This window comes from Falco naumanni, chromosome 6, assembly GCF_017639655.2.
Source record: "Falco naumanni isolate bFalNau1 chromosome 6, bFalNau1.pat, whole genome shotgun sequence".
Classification (NCBI taxonomy): domain Eukaryota; kingdom Metazoa; phylum Chordata; class Aves; order Falconiformes; family Falconidae; genus Falco; species Falco naumanni.
In genome coordinates this window covers 89173884-89194093 of record NC_054059.1, presented here as the reverse complement: position 1 = coordinate 89194093, position 20210 = coordinate 89173884, and the positions used below count along the sequence as shown (strand labels likewise).

Below are 20210 nucleotides of genomic sequence, written 5' to 3'. Positions count from 1 at the left end.
GGAAAACCACAGGAACACAGCCCAAAAAACCATTTTCGGTCTCAGCTCCCTGACCCCAGCTGACCACCTGCAGAGGTTTGTGCCCTGATGGCACAGGAGGGTCTCCAGGCAAAGCAGGGGGCACAGACAGGTGGTCTGGAGAGGGAGGTGGGTGCCAGCTCCTCTTTAAAGTCATCCATCTTTGACCTGCTTGCCATCAGCATAGCTGCAATTAATTTGGAAAGTGCCAGCTCCTAATTTTAAGGTGCTAACAGGGAACTCAGCACATCCAATGCTGCCGAAGAACTTTTAGAAGACGGGCAAGGATGCTAGGAGGTAAAGGAGTGAAGCTCAGCCAGGGGGTGTTAAACACTGGACGTGCACAGGGGATGGCTGTGCTGCCGCTGAGCACAGCCGGGAACAGATGGCTCCACATAACTCACCACTGAATCTCAACTCTTCTACACAGAAAATTTCCAAGGCAGGAGGAAGAAAATAAGATTGAGGGGGAAAAAAAATACTAATGAAAGTTAGATTAGCTAAACTAAAAGAACTGGTGCACCTAATCCATCACGTCTGTCTTTGCTATGTACAAATCCAACACTTCAGCCTTTAAATTCAGCAGCACGCTCCTCCTCTATGATATACCAGGTTACAAACAGAGGGGATAAAAACCCAGTTAAATGCAAACTTCCCACAGCAGACTGATATGGTATTTTAAGAAGCCAGTTAGGGGTCATTTATTCACACAGTTATGAGCATCCACGTTATTTTAGCTGGAATTCACCACCAAAATAGAATCCAACAGCTGATGCAAACTTTTAAAATACCCTCTTCACATGCACTGCAAATATGTCAGGCTCCGCTTAAAAATGCAATGGTACTTTTTACTTCTGCCTTTCCTTCGCCTTTTGCAGACACAACCAGAGACAGATGAACTGCTTCCTATAATTGCTTCTGATTTAATTTTCATAAAAAATTTACAAGATACAGGGCGAGCAGACCCTTGGCAAAACACATTAGGCAGGTGAGGGAAGGAAACAGGACTATTTAGATGCAGTTGTTTATAACGCATTTCTGTACCGGGCAGAGGTCCATTTTGAGCTCCCTGGACTCTTGTATTCTGTTGTTCATCCTCAGTCACCACCAAGCACGTGCCTCGGGGCAGAGGGAACACCATCCTGCAGTATTTTGTCAGTCAGAAGGTTGTGTGGTGAGATTTTCGGTTTTTTTTTTCTTTTTCTTATTAAAGGGCTGAAAGTGGGAGCCTGCCACTTTAAAGGAAAATTATTCTTGAAGCTTCATGTAAAAGTACGTTTCATTGTTTAGCTTTACCAAACTCTTCCTTTTCCTTTCCAAACTCTCCAAAAAAAGAAACCCCAAACGAAACAACACATTTGAGTGGATGCAAACAAATTATGGTTAGACTATCAAAACTCGGGTGTACACTTCAAGTGGCCTGAACTCTGTTTTATTATGGATTTCCCCCCCCCCCCCCCCATTTCTTTTCTACCTGTTATATGAGACAACAGATTCTAAACAGACTTGCAAGCGCTTAAACAGCACGTGGAAATTACAGGCTCCCTCATGAAGGGCAGGGCAACATAGTCATTTGCCCCGTGGTTCCAACTCAGCCCCCTTCCCACCACCGCCAAGAAAGATGCTCCAGCTCAGCACCAGGAGCCAAATGCTTTCCCCTGCCTCTAAAGTACAGGGAGAGGCTGGGATGCCAGGGCTGAGCGTGGCTGTGCCTGCTTGCTGCTCCAGAGCTGCATCCCTCCGGCCCCACCAGCCCTGCTGGGTTACGTGCTGGCTGTCGATTCCCTAATTCATTCTGCCATGGTATGGGAAGTGCTCAATCATTGCCATGTCCCCTGTCCAAGGCTGCCTCTTTCCAACAGCGTTTACACTCTGCATGGCATCTGCTCTGCCCGTCACCTTCGGAGGTGGCATCCAGGACTGAGCGAGACACCCCAAATGCAGCATCCCTGGTGCCCTCTCATGTGAGCACTCCGGGACGAATGCAGCAGCTGCAGAGCCTGCAGCGTACACATATAGCTGCTCGCTGAAAGCAGCTTCCTTGGGTTGCATATCACAAGAATGGAAAAGGCCATTTTCTGCCTTCGTGAAACTTTCAAGCACCCCGTGGCCAAAAGAAAGGACTATACACTGCAAGGGCTAACCGCATAATCCAGATTAAAGAAGGAACCTAATGGAAAGCTACAGTAATATCAACTATGTGTTTTCAAGGTAAAAGTGTAACATTTGGCCCTAACACCATGCCACTGACATTGCCTCAGCTATCCTGTCATCTCCTTCTTGTCTCAATCGAAAGCTGAATTTTGTGGTAGCAACATGAAGGAGGAAAATGCCATAAATACTAAGCCCGGCTCAGCCACGAGTACACGAACCGCCGTACCCGTACCACTGGCACAAGCACAGCAGAAGCCTGCGCAAAGCCACCTTGCAGAAGGCAGTGTTATCCACGGCCAGGGGGTATGCAATGAATTTCGGGTGGCACGATGAACATCAGCGGGGTGGTGGAGGCTTTTTGCTGCCTGCTTAGCTGATCACTCTTACGGTTTCCCTTGAGCCAGCACTTCTGCTTCTCCAGCCCTACGAGCTGGCTTGAGGAGCTAAACCACCGGAAAAGTATTCACTTTCTTTTATAGGGCTTGGTTTTGGTTCACTTCCCCAGGCTGGCTCAGTGCGGGGTCAGCCGTGCTGGTAAAAGGGGGACGGACGGAGCCCCTCTTTGCTCCACTGGCTCCCAGCGGTGCTGTGGCTAAAAGATGCATCAGTCAAGTTGCATCCCTCAGCTGTGGTTTCATACACAGCACTAAAATAACCCCTGCAACCCTGTTCCTGCTCCCCAACACCAGCTCCGCTCTTGGCACGGCTGTGCTGCAAAAGCAAGGTGGGGGGAACTGAGCTGGCTGGAAAATAACTTGCTTTTCTCAGGCGTCTTGCCTCAAATCTGGTCCCCCTTACATAATGCTGAAGAAATGCCCAGGGAACCACAGCTGAACAAAAAAGCGTGGCCAAAACAAGAAGGCCACAAACCCAGAGTACAAAACTCTGTTGACAAGCCGAGGTAGGCAAAACCGCTGCGCTGCAAACAGGGGAAAGACCAGCTGTACTTGCAAATGCTCCTCCTGGCTGAGGGCAGGGGATGGGAGCCACGCAAGGGAAAAAGCAAGGGCCACGGTGGCTCTTCTGGGGAGGAACAGCAAAGCCCACCCTCAGCGAGGGGTCCCTGCCATGGCTTTGTTGGCAGCCAGCAATTCCGGCTCCGCTTGTAGGTGCTCACCCCTCTGCATCCCCCCTTTATCTGGGCTGCTGCTATCGCCTGCAGGGCCATGCATGAAGTCCAACTAGTAAGCCGATCCAGGTTAAAAAACAATCCTCTAAAAAAAAAGAATAAAAAAAAGAAAAAAATCTTTTCCCCCTGCATTTTACTGTAGGTTAAGAAAGGGCAATTTCATCTTGGCTACGTTTTGTTTCTGACACATTTGTGCCTTAAGCACACAAATGCACTAAAGCGTTCAGCTCCAGACGAATTAAAAGGGAACACGCTCATAAACAGCTTCGCACTTTAACTCATCACACAGTTTAACTACATTACTACACAGGCAAATTATTTCTTCAAAAGACAAGCATGCAGCTAGCTGATTGCAAGTGTGAAATGGTGCTACGACGCACTCGGGTAACAAATTCATCAGCGAGAAACTGCAGCTAGGGATGCACCAGTCAATTCACCCTTGGACGAGGAACTCTACAGGCAGGTTTGCTGGTGACCCTTCTCATGCCGAAGCCTCAGGTGACTGCATATTACAAGGAAACAAGCTTTCTGTAATCTGAGGATTACTTAAATGAATGCACGTCTGGTTATACATAACAAATAATTAAATGGAGTATAAACCAGAAAGAATCAGCACACTAAAATATGCCACATCATCACTTAAGCACAGGGAAAGGGGGAAGTGGGTGTTAAAAAGAGAAAGAAACAAAAAACCTGACCTAAATCTCTTTGAACTGCTGGAGCAAACTGAACAAAACCCCATACTTAACTGGTGCACAAACTACAACATTTACAAGTTCTGGCAAGATATAGCTATAAGGAAACTTCCATCACAGCAGAAGATCAAATTTCAGTTTCCTGCAGGATATATCCCAATCCCAGCGCAGGACCAACTGTGTTTGCATGTGGGAATGGTACAGAGCCAGAAAATACACTGCAAAAACGGTCTTGAGAGGAAGAATTGTGACAAGAGAAATTGCCTACCCTCAGCAAAGTAGCTCAACACATCCAAGTCGCTGCTATAATTAGCTCCATAAAAACTATACGACAGCGAGACTTGGAATATCTGACAGCAAGACCGGTATTTTCTGCTTAATAATTTGTTACCGAATAAGAGACGCCCCTCGCCTTGTCTTCACGCAGACACCCCAAACGCCCCAAGCTCTCAGCAGGGCTGATATTTGCAAGAAAGAATCGCTGCTCATTTTTTGGGCTGCTGAAATTGGGGCTGCTCATGTCAGGGGGAAAAAAAAATCCACATCCTTTCTTACGGGTCTAGTTTTGTGCCAGCGAACACCTTTCTGCCTCCTCCACAAAGTGCCTGCCCGTGACTGACCAGATTTCGGACCGCGTTCGCATCATCTCCCCGCCGGCGTGGCTGCGAGTGCCAGACCTTTGGGAAGCGCTGCAATACCAGTTGGCTGATCCTGTCCTTGCCGGGGACCTGGGAGTTTCAAGACTGTGTGTGGTAAAACAACCAGACTGATAGTTTGGGTTTGGGGGTGGGGGGGAAGTGTTATACTGTTTGAAAGCTTTAAACTGAAACAGTGCCAAAGCAACTGAAGGTCAGTGCATTTGGGAGTTGCGTTAAACTGCGTACTCCTTATCTGCAACAAGAAAACCTTGCTTTGCCCACCAGAGGTTGACCCGAAAGCAAAAAAAAATAAATATGATAAATACAATAAAGCAATACATAAATTGTGCAAGACCTCTGCTTCCTCCTCGTTCCTTCTAACGACAGCAAATAAAGCTTCAAATCTGCCCCACGGTTCTCTCCCCTACCAGTTTCCCCTCACTTATCACTTCAGTACAGCTCACGAATCTGTTATATACACAAGAATAAACAGATTATATGTTCTGCGTACCTCTGCACCACAGCAATTTTCCTATTTCCTTCTGTCCGGATGACAGGCTGCAAGTAAGCAAGGACAATCTATAGGCTGAAGAAGACGTTAACTGCCCCTACAGTTTTGAAAGACTTAAAGAAAAGAGCAGCTGCCATCCCATATGACAGCAGCGATATCTCTGTCTCGGTGACAATCATAGTAAATTATTATTGAGTATAGCTTGCTTGTACCGGTAGAAAGAGTAAGAAAATAAATGGGTTAATTTCCAGCATCACTTAAAAGAAACAGGAGGTCCTGAAGGAAAGGGAGAAACACAACGCTGTAACAAAAAAAAACAAAACAAAAAACCACCCTGAAAGCCAGAGAAAAACTTTCCACTTGACTTTCCCTACTGAAAAAAATCTCTTTGAGCACTGGTATCCATTCCCATTGAGCAACGCGAATTTGTTGCAGGCAAAGTTAACCTGCAGAAAGGCAGGGGGCGGGGGGAAGGAACACAGAGAAGCTGGCCTTAAAATAGCTGCACATTCAGGACCTTTTCACTGTTTTAGTGGTATCTCTCCTGCCTCCCAACCCCTGGCATAAAAGCAGGCAGAATTCCCCTGATGCACCCCGGTATTAATGGGAGGAAGAAAATAAACCAATTAAACTCCCGCTAAACCAATGACTTCAGACGCCGGGACTACCCTGGAAGTCAGTCTGCTGGAACAAAGCGAGGCAGATTTCACGGCACTGAAGTGTGAAGAGCGAAAGCCGTGTTCAGACATGACAAGCGATTGCTAAGCTGGCGTTGCACTGACTGTTCAAGTGTAGGGTGTGGATGCCCAGAGCACCGCGTACATACAACTTGAGAGACCCAATTATGAAAAAATAGGAATAAATCTTAGTCCGGTTCATTGCTCAAAGCCAGGAAAGGCTGAAAGGCATGGGTTTTTGGTTGGTTTTTGGTGGTTTTGTTTTTTGAAGGAGGGATTTGAGCCTGCTGGTTTCTGCGTGTGAATTTCTCTCTTCTTGGCAAGTACTTTTTTTTCCTTTTAAAATCTGAATTAGAATAGCTGTGGTTTACAATGCAAGCCCAAAATCCAGACATCAGAGGATGTGGCTAGCAACAATGAACCCTTTGGCTGTACATGCACAGCACAGCTGGCTGCTGAGCAGGAAGAATAACATAGGTATGGCCATCCAGCCCTACTGCTGGGACAATCCCCTCATCGCCTCCCTCAGCCTCACCGAGCAAACAAGGTGGATGTGCTCGTGGTGACAACCTACCACCCCCATACAGAGAGCTCTGCTCCTCCAAAAGGCATTTTTCCTTTGTTACTCTAGCTTAGCCTTAAGAAAAAGGAAATTGCAGGCTCCTGCGGCTCCTCAATCCCCGAGTGCAACTCATGAAAAAAAATAAATCTTGCAACTCAGTGCTTCCCTCCTCTCAGCAACATCGTTTGCCATGGAGGGGCGGGACGAGAAATGCTCCAGCATCACACAGAACTTACAAATATATTCCAAAGTAATTGGACTGGGTTTCTACACGTCTACTTTAAAGAAAAAGAGCTACAGTCGTTCTTTAAAAGAACCATCTGAACGTGAAACAACCAAGCCAGCAAGAAAAATTAGATTTAGTGTTTATCTAACTAACATAAATCTTATAAATTTTAATAGCGGGGCTGTAACACGCTTGAGGCCCACATGGGAGATGAAAGTAGGGAAAAGGTTTCATGGAAAGACAGCAGGGAGAAATCTGTTTTTTTAATTAGGAAACCAGAAGAGCTGCAATGAGAACTGTAACATTAACATCTGCCACGATCCTCACCGCTACGGTGGCGAATGGGTAATTGCGTCTGTCCCTTAAATGCCTGTCAGCAGCATCCATGCCACATGCAAGCTTCCTAACTCAAACATCCCTGAGCACAGGGGCTCACGTTCATGCCGAGAAAAAGGCACGAGGGGCGCAGGATTGCTCCAAACATGCAACTTCGTGGTGAAAATCTAAGTCTGAAGACTTCTGTGGGAAGCCCAAGAAGAAAAGTGGTGGCAGCAAGATCTATCCACATCACCTTAGTGAAGCAGGAGAACATTTTCCCCATTTGTAGTTGGGGAACGAAGGTAAGCAAGCTTTTAGCCAGAAGTCAGCAAAAGAAGCAATGGATCGAGGGCAGGCATCTTTAAATGCCCCCCTGTAGCCCAGCCATGCACCTCTGGATCACGCCTGCTCTACCTGCAAAATTTTGCAAGTCTCGTTTTGAACAACACAAGGATTTAAAAAAAAAATTATTATCGACGACATGAAATGCCTATGATCGCAACATGCACGTCAAAACTAGCATGGCTGAGTTTTCTTGTTTTCTCCTATATATCCCTGTTAATCCAGAAGGGGACTGCAGTAATTTTTAGGTTCACAAACCGGAGCCGACATGGGAGCTGTTGCTCCTCCTGCCAGTGGGTGTCTTTTCTTCAGCGCTAAAGCAGGCACAAGGCTGTGGATTTATCCGAAAAACACATGAGCAGCATTTCAGCTGAGCTGGTCATAAGGTTTCGGAACAAACACCTCTGCTTTTTCAGATGGTTTGCTAAAAGAGACCATTTCAGGCACTCTGCAGACTCTGGAAGACATTGACCTTTCTCTCCTTGGACTGAATTCACATTTTTCACTTCATGGTCAGTGGGATTATTATCTGTAATTGAAAGTAGAAGTGTAGATTAAGGAAAAGATTTTGCACAAGCTTGATTATATGGCAAATCCTGTGGCTGAGGAACTGCAGAATATATTCAGTCCTTATTAAAGGTTATTTCTGAGATGACTGTTAATTAAAGAAGGCTGAAGATGCAGGCTAGATGGATGAAGACAAACAGAACAATCTCAGACCATCGCAATGACAATGTTTCCCCCAACGGAGACAGAACGGATGGCTAGTCTTACTCAGATTGCATCTCTTGAGAGGACGATTTATAATGTACAAGACCGGAGAAATTTATTTGCTAACATATGGAAAACATTTATGGGCCCTACTGAGGATCTGGAATTAAAGAAACACAACTACATATTGTTAAAACTTCTAAATGGAGATTTCATTTTAGAAATAAGCATTTTCCCCGTCAAGTCGGTGGCAGTTATTTCTATATACTTTTGCTTTCTGCCCTGTCAGGTATAAACTTCAGAACAGAGGTTTGTATCGATTCAGCTAGTTGCTGTAGGCCTAATCCACAGGAACATTATTAGATGGCAAAGTCCTGTTTTTAATGATATAACCCCTGCTTCAGAACCACGGATGTGCAGCATACACCGCAGGGATGGGGGCAAGGTACTGCTGCCCAGGTTCTTGTCTTGGCACCGCAAACTGCAGTGATGGGAGGAGATAAGGCTACTGGTACCAGTGATGTTTCCCAAGCAAATGCTTACAGCACCACAGCTGCAGATAATTCAAACTCAAAACCAAAAAAAACCCCCCACCTTCTGGTACAAGAGAACGATCCTCCATTAAGCCACACAAGATCATAGCCTGAGGGAGAGCTCTACCTCTGGGGCAAACCTTCTCTTCCCCATGAAAATAACTTGCTGGATGCCCGGAAGGGTTGCGTGCTGGCTGACGAATAAACAAAATGAATGATGTACGAGTCGCACGCACGAAAAACATGCACAGAGCCATCATCCCACAAAGTGGTACTGAAGCTAACTGGATCAGGAACAGTATAAAATAAAAGCCCTGTGTCAATCACCATCCAGCAGCCGAATCAGGGGCAGTGCTTATATATATATATGTAAGGAAGGTGGCTGTTTTAAAGCTGGTACCATTACACCGGTGCAGACATCAGTGCTGCCGTGCAGGACAAAGCTGGGCTGGCCGCCTGCAGAGGAGCGTAAGAAATGTCAAGTTTGGGACCACTGTGGTTAAACAGATTGAAACATCTTGAAGGAGAGGCAGGACCTCGGGCCAAATATTTGAGGCAGCAGCGTAGCAGCAATGGCTGGGATTTTCAGAGACGGGTAAATGACTGATTAAATGACTCAATCATGCAGATGCTTTTGAAAATTCTGCCGCACGCAGTTAAGTTTATTCATGCATGTGTGGGAGAGGGGGAGGACTGTGAAGATTTTAATAACTACCTTAGGAAATAAAAAAGAACAAATGTACTTTCTCTTTAAAACAGAGCAAAAAAACCCCAAACCCCAAAAAATCCACTGCTGTGGCTGGGGGAATGAGTTTACAGGAAAGCTATAAAGAAGATTTGTGTGCAAGAATGACCAAATGAACTATGATATCCAAGTCAAAAAGAAGCGCAAAGAAAGAATGAAACAGAAGGGTAAAAATAAAACACATCACAGCCCTATCGATTTCTTCCAGACTCAAACCCCTCCACACTTCAGTATGTTATTTCTGGCTTATGCAGACTCCATACTCCACTGTCACCTACCAGGATAAATGGGAAGCTGAGAGCTTAAGGACCGCAGGAAAAGGAGAGACTTCATCCCGGGAGCACAAGAAATATTGGGGAAAAAGATGCTCCTAAAGCCTTATTTTTGGAGTATGACAACACGCCTGCCCTGATGTGACAACCTCACCAGCCACCGCGTGAGCTACCACCATCGGTGAGGTCCCTCTCATGCTCCAGAGACCACGAAACATGCGGAGAGAGCTGCCAGGCAGGGCACAGCTCGAGGTGAGAACGTCCCTGTGGAACCCAACAAGATGCCAACTGCTGCTGAGGTCTCCCTCCTTGTTAATGCTATTGAGTAGCTTGTTCCTCCTTCTCCGCCAAGCATCCTACCCCATAAATATCTGCACCATGGGGGGTTATCTGTCAGCTCCCTGGGGTCAAGTAGGGGGGAAATCTCTCACAGTTTTGGCTCCTCACTTTGAATGCAGGAGTCTGAGTGATTTCAATGCAGCTGGAGCACCATTGATCCAACTTTCCCAATGTAAAGCAACACCTACTTAAAGGCAACAATTTCTTCCTCCCGGTAAAAAACACCCTACGAGTTTAAAAATCAACACTCAACCACAAGAATGAGCTTGTGGAGAAATCCAGGAGCACTCCCAGGTGCCTAAATGTCAGCTGGCTGGATTTTAGTAAAAATATTCCTTTCCTATTTCCACAGGCTACTTTGCTCTGCTTTTACACTGAGTAATTCCATGTCTAACCCGGCCAGAGCTGGCACACACCTGCCCAAGGCACATTTTGACTGTCATCCCCTTTCCGACGAGCGCAGAAGAGCCGCACGCACGTCCAGCACACCCATCCACCCCAGCAGAGCACAGCCTACCCAGTGAAGAAAACAGCACAAATCCGTAAACTGCTCCAGCTCCAGCGGTGCCTCCCCCCAGTCCATCCCATCCCAGCGCCTATAAATCACTTCTGGCAGGTAGTTGGGAAGCAGCTGCTAATGACAGTTTTGCTGCGGAGCGCAGGAAGTCACCTTTTAACCCTGCCTGCTGTTGTTTGTCTCCCAGAACCATGACAAAAGGACAGATGCAGTCGACATGCCAGCCGTTGGGAGGATCCGGTCACAACGCAGCAGGGAACCTGCCCTGGTCCCACACCATCACCCTCAAAAAAAACACCTTTCGGCTTTGGCTGCTTCCTGGTGCATCAAACAGCTCGATGCCTGTCCTCAGTTTTTCCTTGTTTGCCCTGAAGATGCAGGAAAGCATCCCAAAGACAACTTTGAGTTTGCTGCTGCTGCGCTGAGGACATCCCACCTTCCACCCTCCTGCCAGCCGGTCCCCACCAGTGCCACAGGACAAGGAGGGCGGCTGTAACACAACTAACGCAGGCACGCATGTGTGTGTGGGGGTTGCAATAAATTTAGGAAGACAAAATATTCGCTGTGAGCACCTTGTTTTCAGCCCATGGAATACCCATGGTTGGACTGCCATTTTATTTCACATTTCTTTATTCCTCCACGCCTTTAAAGTGTCCAAGCATAGTGGGGACAGTAGCTGCTTCTGTTTCAGGAAAGCTCCAAAATACATTTTAGACATTACCACAGATCAAATACAAGCAACTCCTATTTTTTTTTTATTATTTACTCCAAGTCACCACTGGGTAGGCAGACAGCATGCTACTGTGCCTTCCCCCAGCTGAAAGACACTTGTTTGAACTTTCTATGTTCACGCACAGGTGAAACACCTTTAAATTTGGCTTTTGTTAACAACCGCAATTCAAAATCTTATTTCCTTGAGTAAGTACCCGAGTAGCAGCCATCTACTTGAGTTTGTGGGATGCTTCTCAAGGACAGAGAGAGAGGTATTAGGCTGTGTGCACCACTCAGATTAAGCCATAGGAAATTTGAGAGTGATTATTTCCTCACTTCTAGCCCTGACAACATCTGCTCTGCCACGCTTTTCACGTGGCGATGGGAGGCCAACAGAAACCCAACGCTTTACGTTCTGTAGAGGACATACTTCCATCAAACTAAACACACCCAGTGGCCAAACACTGGGATGACTGCTGGAAGCCAACCCTGAGGCATAAAAAGAAACCCCCTTTCCAACCTGACCGTGTAAACCAGAGCATAAAGGAGAATGACCTCAGGTGACATGTACTTACAGTGAAGACATCATCATCGCCCACCTCAGCCTCGTTGTGAAGCGTTGACGAGGAAGTCGTAGATCCTAGAAAACAAACAAAACACAAACCCACAGCATTTTAAATTCACATTTCTATGTAATTCTTTTTTTTTTTTTTTTAATTATGCCCATAATCATTTGGATTCTCGCAAGTTTTTCTGTTGTAGATGTGTACAACAGTGGCTTAAATTACGGAAGAAAAACTCATCTACATGTAAGCTGTGTTGGAAAGGTAAAATCTGAAAGTGTTTCTTGACGTGCAACTGCATGGCTGCCAATGCTAATTAACTATGTTAAAAATAGCAGTTAACATTTCCAATCACAGAAGACTTTCGTTTCTGAAGAATGGTAAAGCTACGTACTAATCAGCGCTTGAGGCTAGATCCTCAGCTGTCGAGAGACCATATAGGAGTTATTCGTCATATATTACCTAAACCTGGTGGAAAAAATGACTTAAAAATAAAAATAAAAAATAAACCTCACTTTGACAATGAAGAGTTATATCTGGGTTTTTTTCTTCTTCTAATTCTGCAAGTTGTTACATATTGTGAATGTCTTCCCTGCTACCACCTATTTCTCAGAGAACCACCTCGCCTCATGCAAGCAAAGTATTTGGAAGGAGCTGAAATGTGTAAACCCATTTTTTTAAATGCACATACTGGGGTACAGTTCTCATGTCTCATTAATTGCATGGCAATTGTTAAAAAAAGTCGGAAATCATATTAAACAAACCTTCTTCCAACCTCTCTCCCCACCCTGTGGGTGTCCCCCTCCGGAGCCGCCTGTTGTTACCCTGAATTACAGCCACATCACATCCCTAACTAAAACAACTGAATTGTTTGTACCACCTTCATCCTGGAAATTTTTTTAAATAACGTGCTTTATATAACGCTATCTGCACCAGTCCTGGCTGCTCTCAGTTGCATCATCATGAAGATGTGCAGAGCTAAGTGTGAAAGCCCACTTAAAACACTAAGTAACGTGCAAACGTTCGTGCCATTTGCTACATTAACCTTAAAAGTAAAAAATCCAGACGCTCTAGAGAGCTGCATAGGATTCCTGTAGTTGCGCACAAAGCTTCTACACTTCTGATGCTACAGGGAACAAACCAGTGGTTAGACATTAATAATAAAGCGGCAGTTTCACGAAGTTTTGAACGTGTGTAGTTTGTCGTGCTGAGTATTACCTGCTCAACCTGATCAGCCACGTGAACAACAAAAGAACGATAAATGAAAGCCACGGCCGATGCTGTGTGCTCCCCAGCCGGTGCTGGTTTTCATTCAGAAAGCCTTACTTGGATGTTAAGGAGGAACACATTCATAAGGAGCAGTCTGTGCTCTTAATGGGATAAATATAGATTTGCTGATTTTGAAGTATCTGAGATCCAGCAGGACTTGATTTTAAATACCTCTACTGTAAAAATGGGTCAGAAAGAGCAGAACAGGAGTTGCTGCGTACCAGGCGTCTCCAAAATAAGACTCGATACAGCTGAGTTATCATCTCTTTGGAACTTTGCACAATCCCGTGCCGCTTACATAAAACACCACGTTTATGACTCAAAATGCTTCCATTTTAGCTAGTGAGAAGAGAGCACGAGGCCTAGCTGTGACTCCTTCACGTTAATGGCACAGGAAAAAGCAAATGAGTAACTGGTTGAGAAGATCCTTCCCTCTAACTAGTGAGATATTTACCAGGGAAGAGCCCTGAGGGATTAATTCTCTCCCAGTATCTACCATTTCCATGTTAAAGCAAGGACAGGGCATCCAGAATGTTAAGCTGTCTTACGGAGCTGATGTCCTCAAAAAGTATCCACATCTGTGTATGCATTTGAGCTAGAATCCTCAAAAAATAATACCATCTGTATATAAAAATATCCCGGTCACACCAGGTGGAACGAGAAAGGCTTTGGATCACTAGGTCTCTAAATAAAGTGGCATGGTTAAAAATAAAAAAGAAAAAAAAAAATAATCGAGCAAAACCCCTATGAAGAATCAAATTTCATTAAAATAAAAGTACTATTGAATTATAGCTGTATTATGATTGCTTGATTGCAGTGAAATGTGAAAAGGAGAAATTTATGACAACTTCAAAGCACAGGCAATTCAAATGCATTTTTTACAGAACTAAAAAAAAACAACCCCAAAACACAACAAAGTCTTCAAGAACTACCATTCAACTAAGAGGATGCAGACAAAACTAATTACTGAAAAAAACCCCCAAATACAAAACAAAGTTTTATTCAACTCCAGGCAGGGAATTCATACTATGATTTAACAAAGACTCGGTAAGATGAGATGCGGCTGCATATAAAGAGGAGCCGGGGCTGTTTGAGTTGCTGTCGCTGGCGTGAAACCCAAGCCTATCAAATAAAGGCAGTAATAACAGATTTGATGATAATTAAGGGGGGGGGGGGGGGGGGGGCGGCGGGGGGAAGTCTGGACAGACCAAGCCAGATAGGACTGGAAAACACCTGGACTGAAATCCCTTCCCTCCTTAAGGGATGAGAAAACTCAAGTTCTTAAAAGCTGGGGCTTGCTCAGCGCAGGCGTAAGCGCCCAGCTACACCTGCACATGAGCAAAAGAGACGTCCAAGCCCGAGAACTGACGTTAAACCCATCTTTCTTCCCCACGCTGTGACTCAGACCCCCGTCCCCACTCCTCCAGGGGTCAAAGCAGCCGCTGCCGCACGCTGTGGTACCTTCAATGAGGTCCTCGATGGCTTTCCGCACTCCTCTGTCGAAGGCTCGCGCGTCAGCGGGGCTTTGAAAAGTGAGCCCGAACTTTCTGTTGTCGACTTTCCAGTGGTGGAAGGTAGGGTTTGCCTTTGTGTACACCAGGTCCTTCTTCACAAAGCACTCCAGCACCACCTGGGAGGGTGTGAGCCCCAAAAGAAGAGCAAAGTCACTTTTCCCACCCAAGGACACAGCCGGCACCATCTCAGCCTGGACCCGAAAGCAAGCCAAGTCATGCCTCGCGTGGGGGGAACTGCCTACCCTACCGAACGATGACTAATGAACACCAGACGCTGTAATTGTTCTCGCAACCACTGCACATCCAGCTTTGGCTTGTGCTCTGCCTAGGTGCTTGCTCCCTACCCCAGGAGCCTATTCCGGACCCAGGCGCAGCGTGGCACAGGTTACAGCTTGGGGAGGGGGCTCAGGTGGAGGGAGAATGTCTTCCCCCTCAACAGTTTTGCTCAACAGAAATTTTATCTGCCAGCAGCAGATTCAGGGGTGCTGTAACACTCCCCTCGCCCTTTTTTTCCTCCCTCATCCCCAGCCAGACACTCCTCTTAAGCTCTGCTGTGCCAAAACCCACCTCCAGGGTGATGCTCAGGGAGAGCAGGAACGGCTTTGTTAGTCTTACTCCGTCCCCCCAGACCATAAGCATGGCTCCCAAGTAGTGTCCAGAAAAAAAATCCTAAGCAAAATAGTGTTGCAAAAGACAAACTATACTCAAAACATCTTTAACACACCAGTCTTTTGGAAAGCAAGATAATTTCTGACTCAAATAATGCGTATTTTTTTTCCCCAAACACTGAGTTTGCAGAGCCTGTGCAGGAAGCATTATTTTTAAGCTAGCCCACCTCTTCACAGGAGAGAATTTCTGAAGAATCAAGTATATAAGAAACGAGATAAACATTTGAAACGGACCCTGGAAATAGGGAAAAGACTTTATTAATTTGATTTGTGTGGGGAAAGAAGAGAGCTCCTTTTTAGATAAACAGCTACCAGGAGAAACATAGTGCGTCAATTCATAAGAGACAACTTGTCTTCATATTCTCACTCTGCTTGTTCAAACCTTGAACGGCACGCAGCATAAATAATTCATGCCCGTTTTAAAGGCTTGCACTGCATTACTCAGTGCAATGTGACTGGCTTCATGGGTTCTTTACACTTCAATTCACTTCTCACCCCTGCTAGGTCTTAAAAAAAAAAAAAATGCAGTCCCTTTTTCAATCATCAAAGCGGGTCTTTGCACATGGATGTCAAAAATTTACCTGCTCCTTCCAGGTGGCGGCATGCCAACCTAGACAGCAAAAGATGGCAATTTTAGATGAAGATAGGTTTGCTTTGTCCAGTCTGGTACTATTTGCACATGCCTGGGTTTTATGGTGTTTTTTTTTTAAAAAAAACCAACCAAATTTGCACAAGAATACAATAGCAATAGATTTGGGATAATTCTCATTATAAGAACAGACAAAAGTTGAATTAGGGTCTATTACCAGTTTGTCTTTCTGCCTTTCACCATGGATTAGAAATCCACTTCTTCCATTGCCCTCCGGGTACGTGACCTTGCAGACGCCAACTCTACTGAGACCACCTCCTTCTTGCGGCAACCATCCCCCACTGGAGTCATCTCGGGTCATAACCACAGCTTTGACTCGCACAATATAGCTGTCACTGCAATGGTAACAAAATAAAAACAGAACCTTTTGTGAGCATCACGCGGTCTCAGCGGAGCGTTTTTCTTGAAGGTGGCATTTACACTGCACGGGTCTGGCCCCAACACAGTTTCTGCCCTCAGTGGAAGTCCACCTCTGTGATGGATGGCCTTGCCCACTCCAGCCAACACAGGAGAGAAACCCACTGGGTTTCCAAGTGTCAACATACAGATGAAACAACCCATGGGTCTGGACACCCTTTCCCTCATGCAGCTGGGGACAGGGACCAAGAGAGCAGGGGTGAGCCAGGCAGCACCCCAAGGCCACCACCCATAGGGATGCATTGGGTCTCCAAAGTGTTGGAAGAACATGCGGAGCTCAAATAACCCACAAAACCAGTGTTTTAAGGTTTCTGTGATCAAATTAGTGAAGTGGGCTTTGGAAGATGGTGCTCAAATTCCTCTGCAACTGCGACAGTCTTACGGGAAATAAAACCACAAGCGTGGCTCCATTTGGTACCTCTGATGAAAGGAGATGGGAACCATCTCGGCTCAGTTCACCAGGACCACACCACGTCCCTACAACAGCTCCACCAGCATTTCAAGCTTTCAAAGGCAGAACCAGCACATCATAACCTTGCCAGAAGCTCTCCTGGAAGCACCTGAGATGCGGGGGTGATCCAGGTGTCCATCCCCCCCAGCAGGAGGCTCCACTCCCCCCAGAGCTCTCCTGTACCCTTTCCACAGAGCAGCTGCTCCAGCATCTCCTGGGACAACACCAGGGAGGGGGTCATTTGGGAGCAGAAAGGCCACTGCAGCACGTAAGCAAAAGCCAGGCACCTTGCACGGGACATGCAACAGATGCCAAGCTAAACCGGGTTGTCCTACCCTGGAGCTGCTGGGTAATACCCAAATTTTGTCCTCACGCTGCCACCGACCCCCAGCTCGGTGCAACGCATCGTGTGTTAGACATCACCTAACCCAGCGATGGCTCAGGATGCCCTCGCAGGGAGGTGACCTGCATGGTTAGACACTGGCCACACGCAGCCACGGCGCTGCCGGGACACCCAGCCTGGGTGAAACCGGGAGCAGCGGCAGGGGCTACAAGAAAGGACACGCGACGAAAACTGCCCAGGAATTGGCCGTCTCCAGGCCACCCCAGCTGAGTGCCCCAGGTGGAGGAAGCTCAACCCATAGGAGGGCTCTAAGAGGTGGCCTCTCAAAACACAGGTATCACCCTTTTCCTTGAGGAAAACTCTGTATCCAGACACTTTCCCAGCATCTGCACAACACGACAAGAGAATGGGCCCTTCCTATCCAAGTTACGTGCAGCGGGAGCTTTCTTCATCCTACACCAGACAAAACTGCCTCTTATTTTCAAGACACTGTTTTTGCATTGCTTTTGTAATCCAAGTGCTAATACTTGAAGCCTTGAGCTCCCCGTTCTCTTAAGACAACCAGATTTTAAGCAAGCAGCCCCACAGATCCCGCCTGAGGGCAGCTTCGGGGACAGACCAAGGGAGGCAGCGAGCACCGTCTGGGCAGAGGCACCCGGGACCAGCTAATACCTCCCGCACCTATGCGGGCCTTGCAAAACGTGTGCTGCGATCTTCCCTTTGCCAGCTTTATTTTATGGATCCAGCAACTTTCTCACCGGACCTACAGAATGAAGGCAGTCCACAGATGCTTAAGGTTCATCCCCTATTGCTCTGAGGACTTTGCACCGGCTGATAAAAAGCTTTTCCGCATACTCAAGATACGTGGCCCGCATGACAGCCGACACACGCAAAGCACTCACAGAACTGAGAAATGACATTTTAAAGAATATTTTTTGCTCTGGAGGCCTTAAAGCAGCATCCTGGTACAGGAAACAGGACAAGCGTGTCTATAAACAGATCCAGTTACCTTTTTACTTTGTAATGAAAACCCGTTCCTAGATTTTGCCAGTGGCAACTGTAATCTCTTGGCTTCCTGATACTCAGAATTAAGCAAAATACTTCAGCCAATTTCCTGCTGTGCAAAAATCGAGCTGCTTCCATCCAAGACAATTTTTGTTTTCTTCTCAGTACCTTTCCCATATGGTCTATAAGGATTAGCAATTAAAAGAGAAAGGAAAAAGAAAGCCAACTATACATTTTATACTGGACTTATTCTATTCTGGACTTATTTTTAGCTCTCTTCTGATGTCGGAGCTGCTCAATACGACCTTCCCCTCCATGCTCCTGCAAAAGTCATCCGTGCAAACTCCTGCTTCTCCTTCCACATCTGAAAACTGCCACTGGCAAGACAGCTTCCTGCAGGATTTACCCCTCACTCTCACGGCAGCAGCCAGAGCCTTCAGCTGTCCCAAAAGTAAGGTCGTCCTCGGTTGCTTTGCTGCAGGAATCGTCCACTTAAAGGAGAATTAAACCAGCAGCGACTACTCAGTATGTTGTGATTTCTATCAATTATTTTGTGTTTCCACCACCCCTCAGGGATTTCTCTAGGCTCATAATTACATTTCAATACCAGTGGATGCCTACACGTCCAGTTTTGGTCCCCTGACTGCTATCCCTGCCCGTTACAACCACAACCTGCTGGGGCACAGAGCCATACAGTTTAGATCTTCACTTCCACACCGATACCGGGACCTGTGGCTCTTACAACCTCTGCCACCAAGGCCACCGATTTCACCTATGTGCCAAGAGACCACCGCATAAACTGCATCTCTCCCATCTTGAAGAGCTACCTCCTCAAATATATCAAGCCAGAAAATCTGGTTTCCATCACCCTACCATGGCGAGATGACCTCTCTGCTCCCTGATTAGAAAAGGGCCTCATCCAGCAGAAGGGTTCGCCCTTGGCAAGGTAAGCAGAGCTCTGCTGCTGTTAACGTAATCCCTTGGCACGCTGTCCTGCTCGACCAAAAGTCACCCGTGACGCCGCGCTGCCCGGAGAGCCCCATCCTCTCTCCCGTGGGGCTCCGGCTGCTTCCCAACATGCCACCTACGCCAAGGGATTTGGGGAAAATGAAAGCAACAAAATAAGGAAAGGAGGCGCTTATGGCTTCCTAGGGCTTGACATCCTGGTTTAGTCACTGGACTAGGATGCGGAACTGCACGTGGCATTTTCAAGGCTACCCACTGCTTCCTTCAGCTTTCCAAGTCAAAATCTCGCCTGCCATTCCCACCCAGAAGCCTAGAACAGGCAGTGCTTCTTTCCCTCACACTGATAAATACTCGGGAGAGACTCAAACATTTCAGGTCAATATAAGGACCTTGCTTCCTTAGTGTAAAAGCTGCTTATTTTCTTTGCTATTTAATTTTACACGACTGCACCGAGGCTCCTGTTGGTTGCAAGGATTAAAAATCCTCGGGAGCAAAGGGGTGATCTGCAAATCCCACGTGCATGTCACTGCTGAAACCTTGGTGCACCAAAGCAGCGAAACAACCACGTCTGAACCCTCCGCCTGCACTTTTATCACGGCAACTGTGCAATCTATTTCAGGAGAAGTGGTTAATGAGGTACGTGAAAATATTTGGTCCATTACCATTAACGAGATACCAACTGCTGCTGAGATTACATAGCACAAGCCTTTCATATAGCCAAAAATCAAACAGCTAACCCCCCCCCGCCCCAGTAGCCTTAGTTCCCCTGATTTTATTGGCTTCTTAAAACTTTAAGACCGCTCTAATTGTTGGGTTTATGGCCTACGCGCTACGCATTTCATGCAAACTATTCTTAATTACGCTCTTAAATGGAATACTTTGCTATCTTAACCCGGCAGATTTGTCTTCAACTGCCTTAAAAGCTTGGGAAGAAAGTATCTGCAGGGATTACCCAGCTGCATGGCAGCCGGCCAGCCTGTTTGGGGCTGCTGCAGGTTGTTCGCCCGCCCCACCCTGCGCAGAAAACCAGAATGAACTTGGGGAGGAAAGGTAGCGCAGGAACCCACGTGCTGTTTTTATTGGAAGGAAAAGAGAACCCTTTAAAAATTATAGCTCGTGGGTGTGCATATATATAAATAAATAAAGAGATATTAAAAAAAAAAGATACTAAAAAAAAAGCGTGCGCCTGTATAATTGCTACTCCGAAGGATATTGAGAGTTTTCCTAAACAAGAAGTTCTGAACGATTACCTTTGTGATAATTGAAC

General features: G+C 46.4%; 1 protein-coding gene across 3 annotated transcripts in view; it reads right to left on the bottom strand.

Moving 5' to 3' along the window:
• The window catches only part of SPRED2 (sprouty related EVH1 domain containing 2), a 65641-nt gene that overhangs the window by 11924 nt on the left and 33507 nt on the right, over positions 1-20210 (bottom strand). For 2 of the 3 annotated variants that reach the window (XM_040598213.1, XM_040598214.1), the window contains exons 2-4: positions 15919-16096; positions 14392-14560; positions 11674-11738 (exon numbers count right to left, since the gene is read on the bottom strand). In XM_040598213.1, coding sequence (XP_040454147.1) covers positions 11674-11738; positions 14392-14560; positions 15919-16096 — 412 coding nt within the window. The remainder of the gene's footprint in view (positions 1-11673; positions 11739-14391; positions 14561-15918; positions 16097-20210) is intronic. The other variant, XM_040598215.1, reaches the window with a different exon arrangement.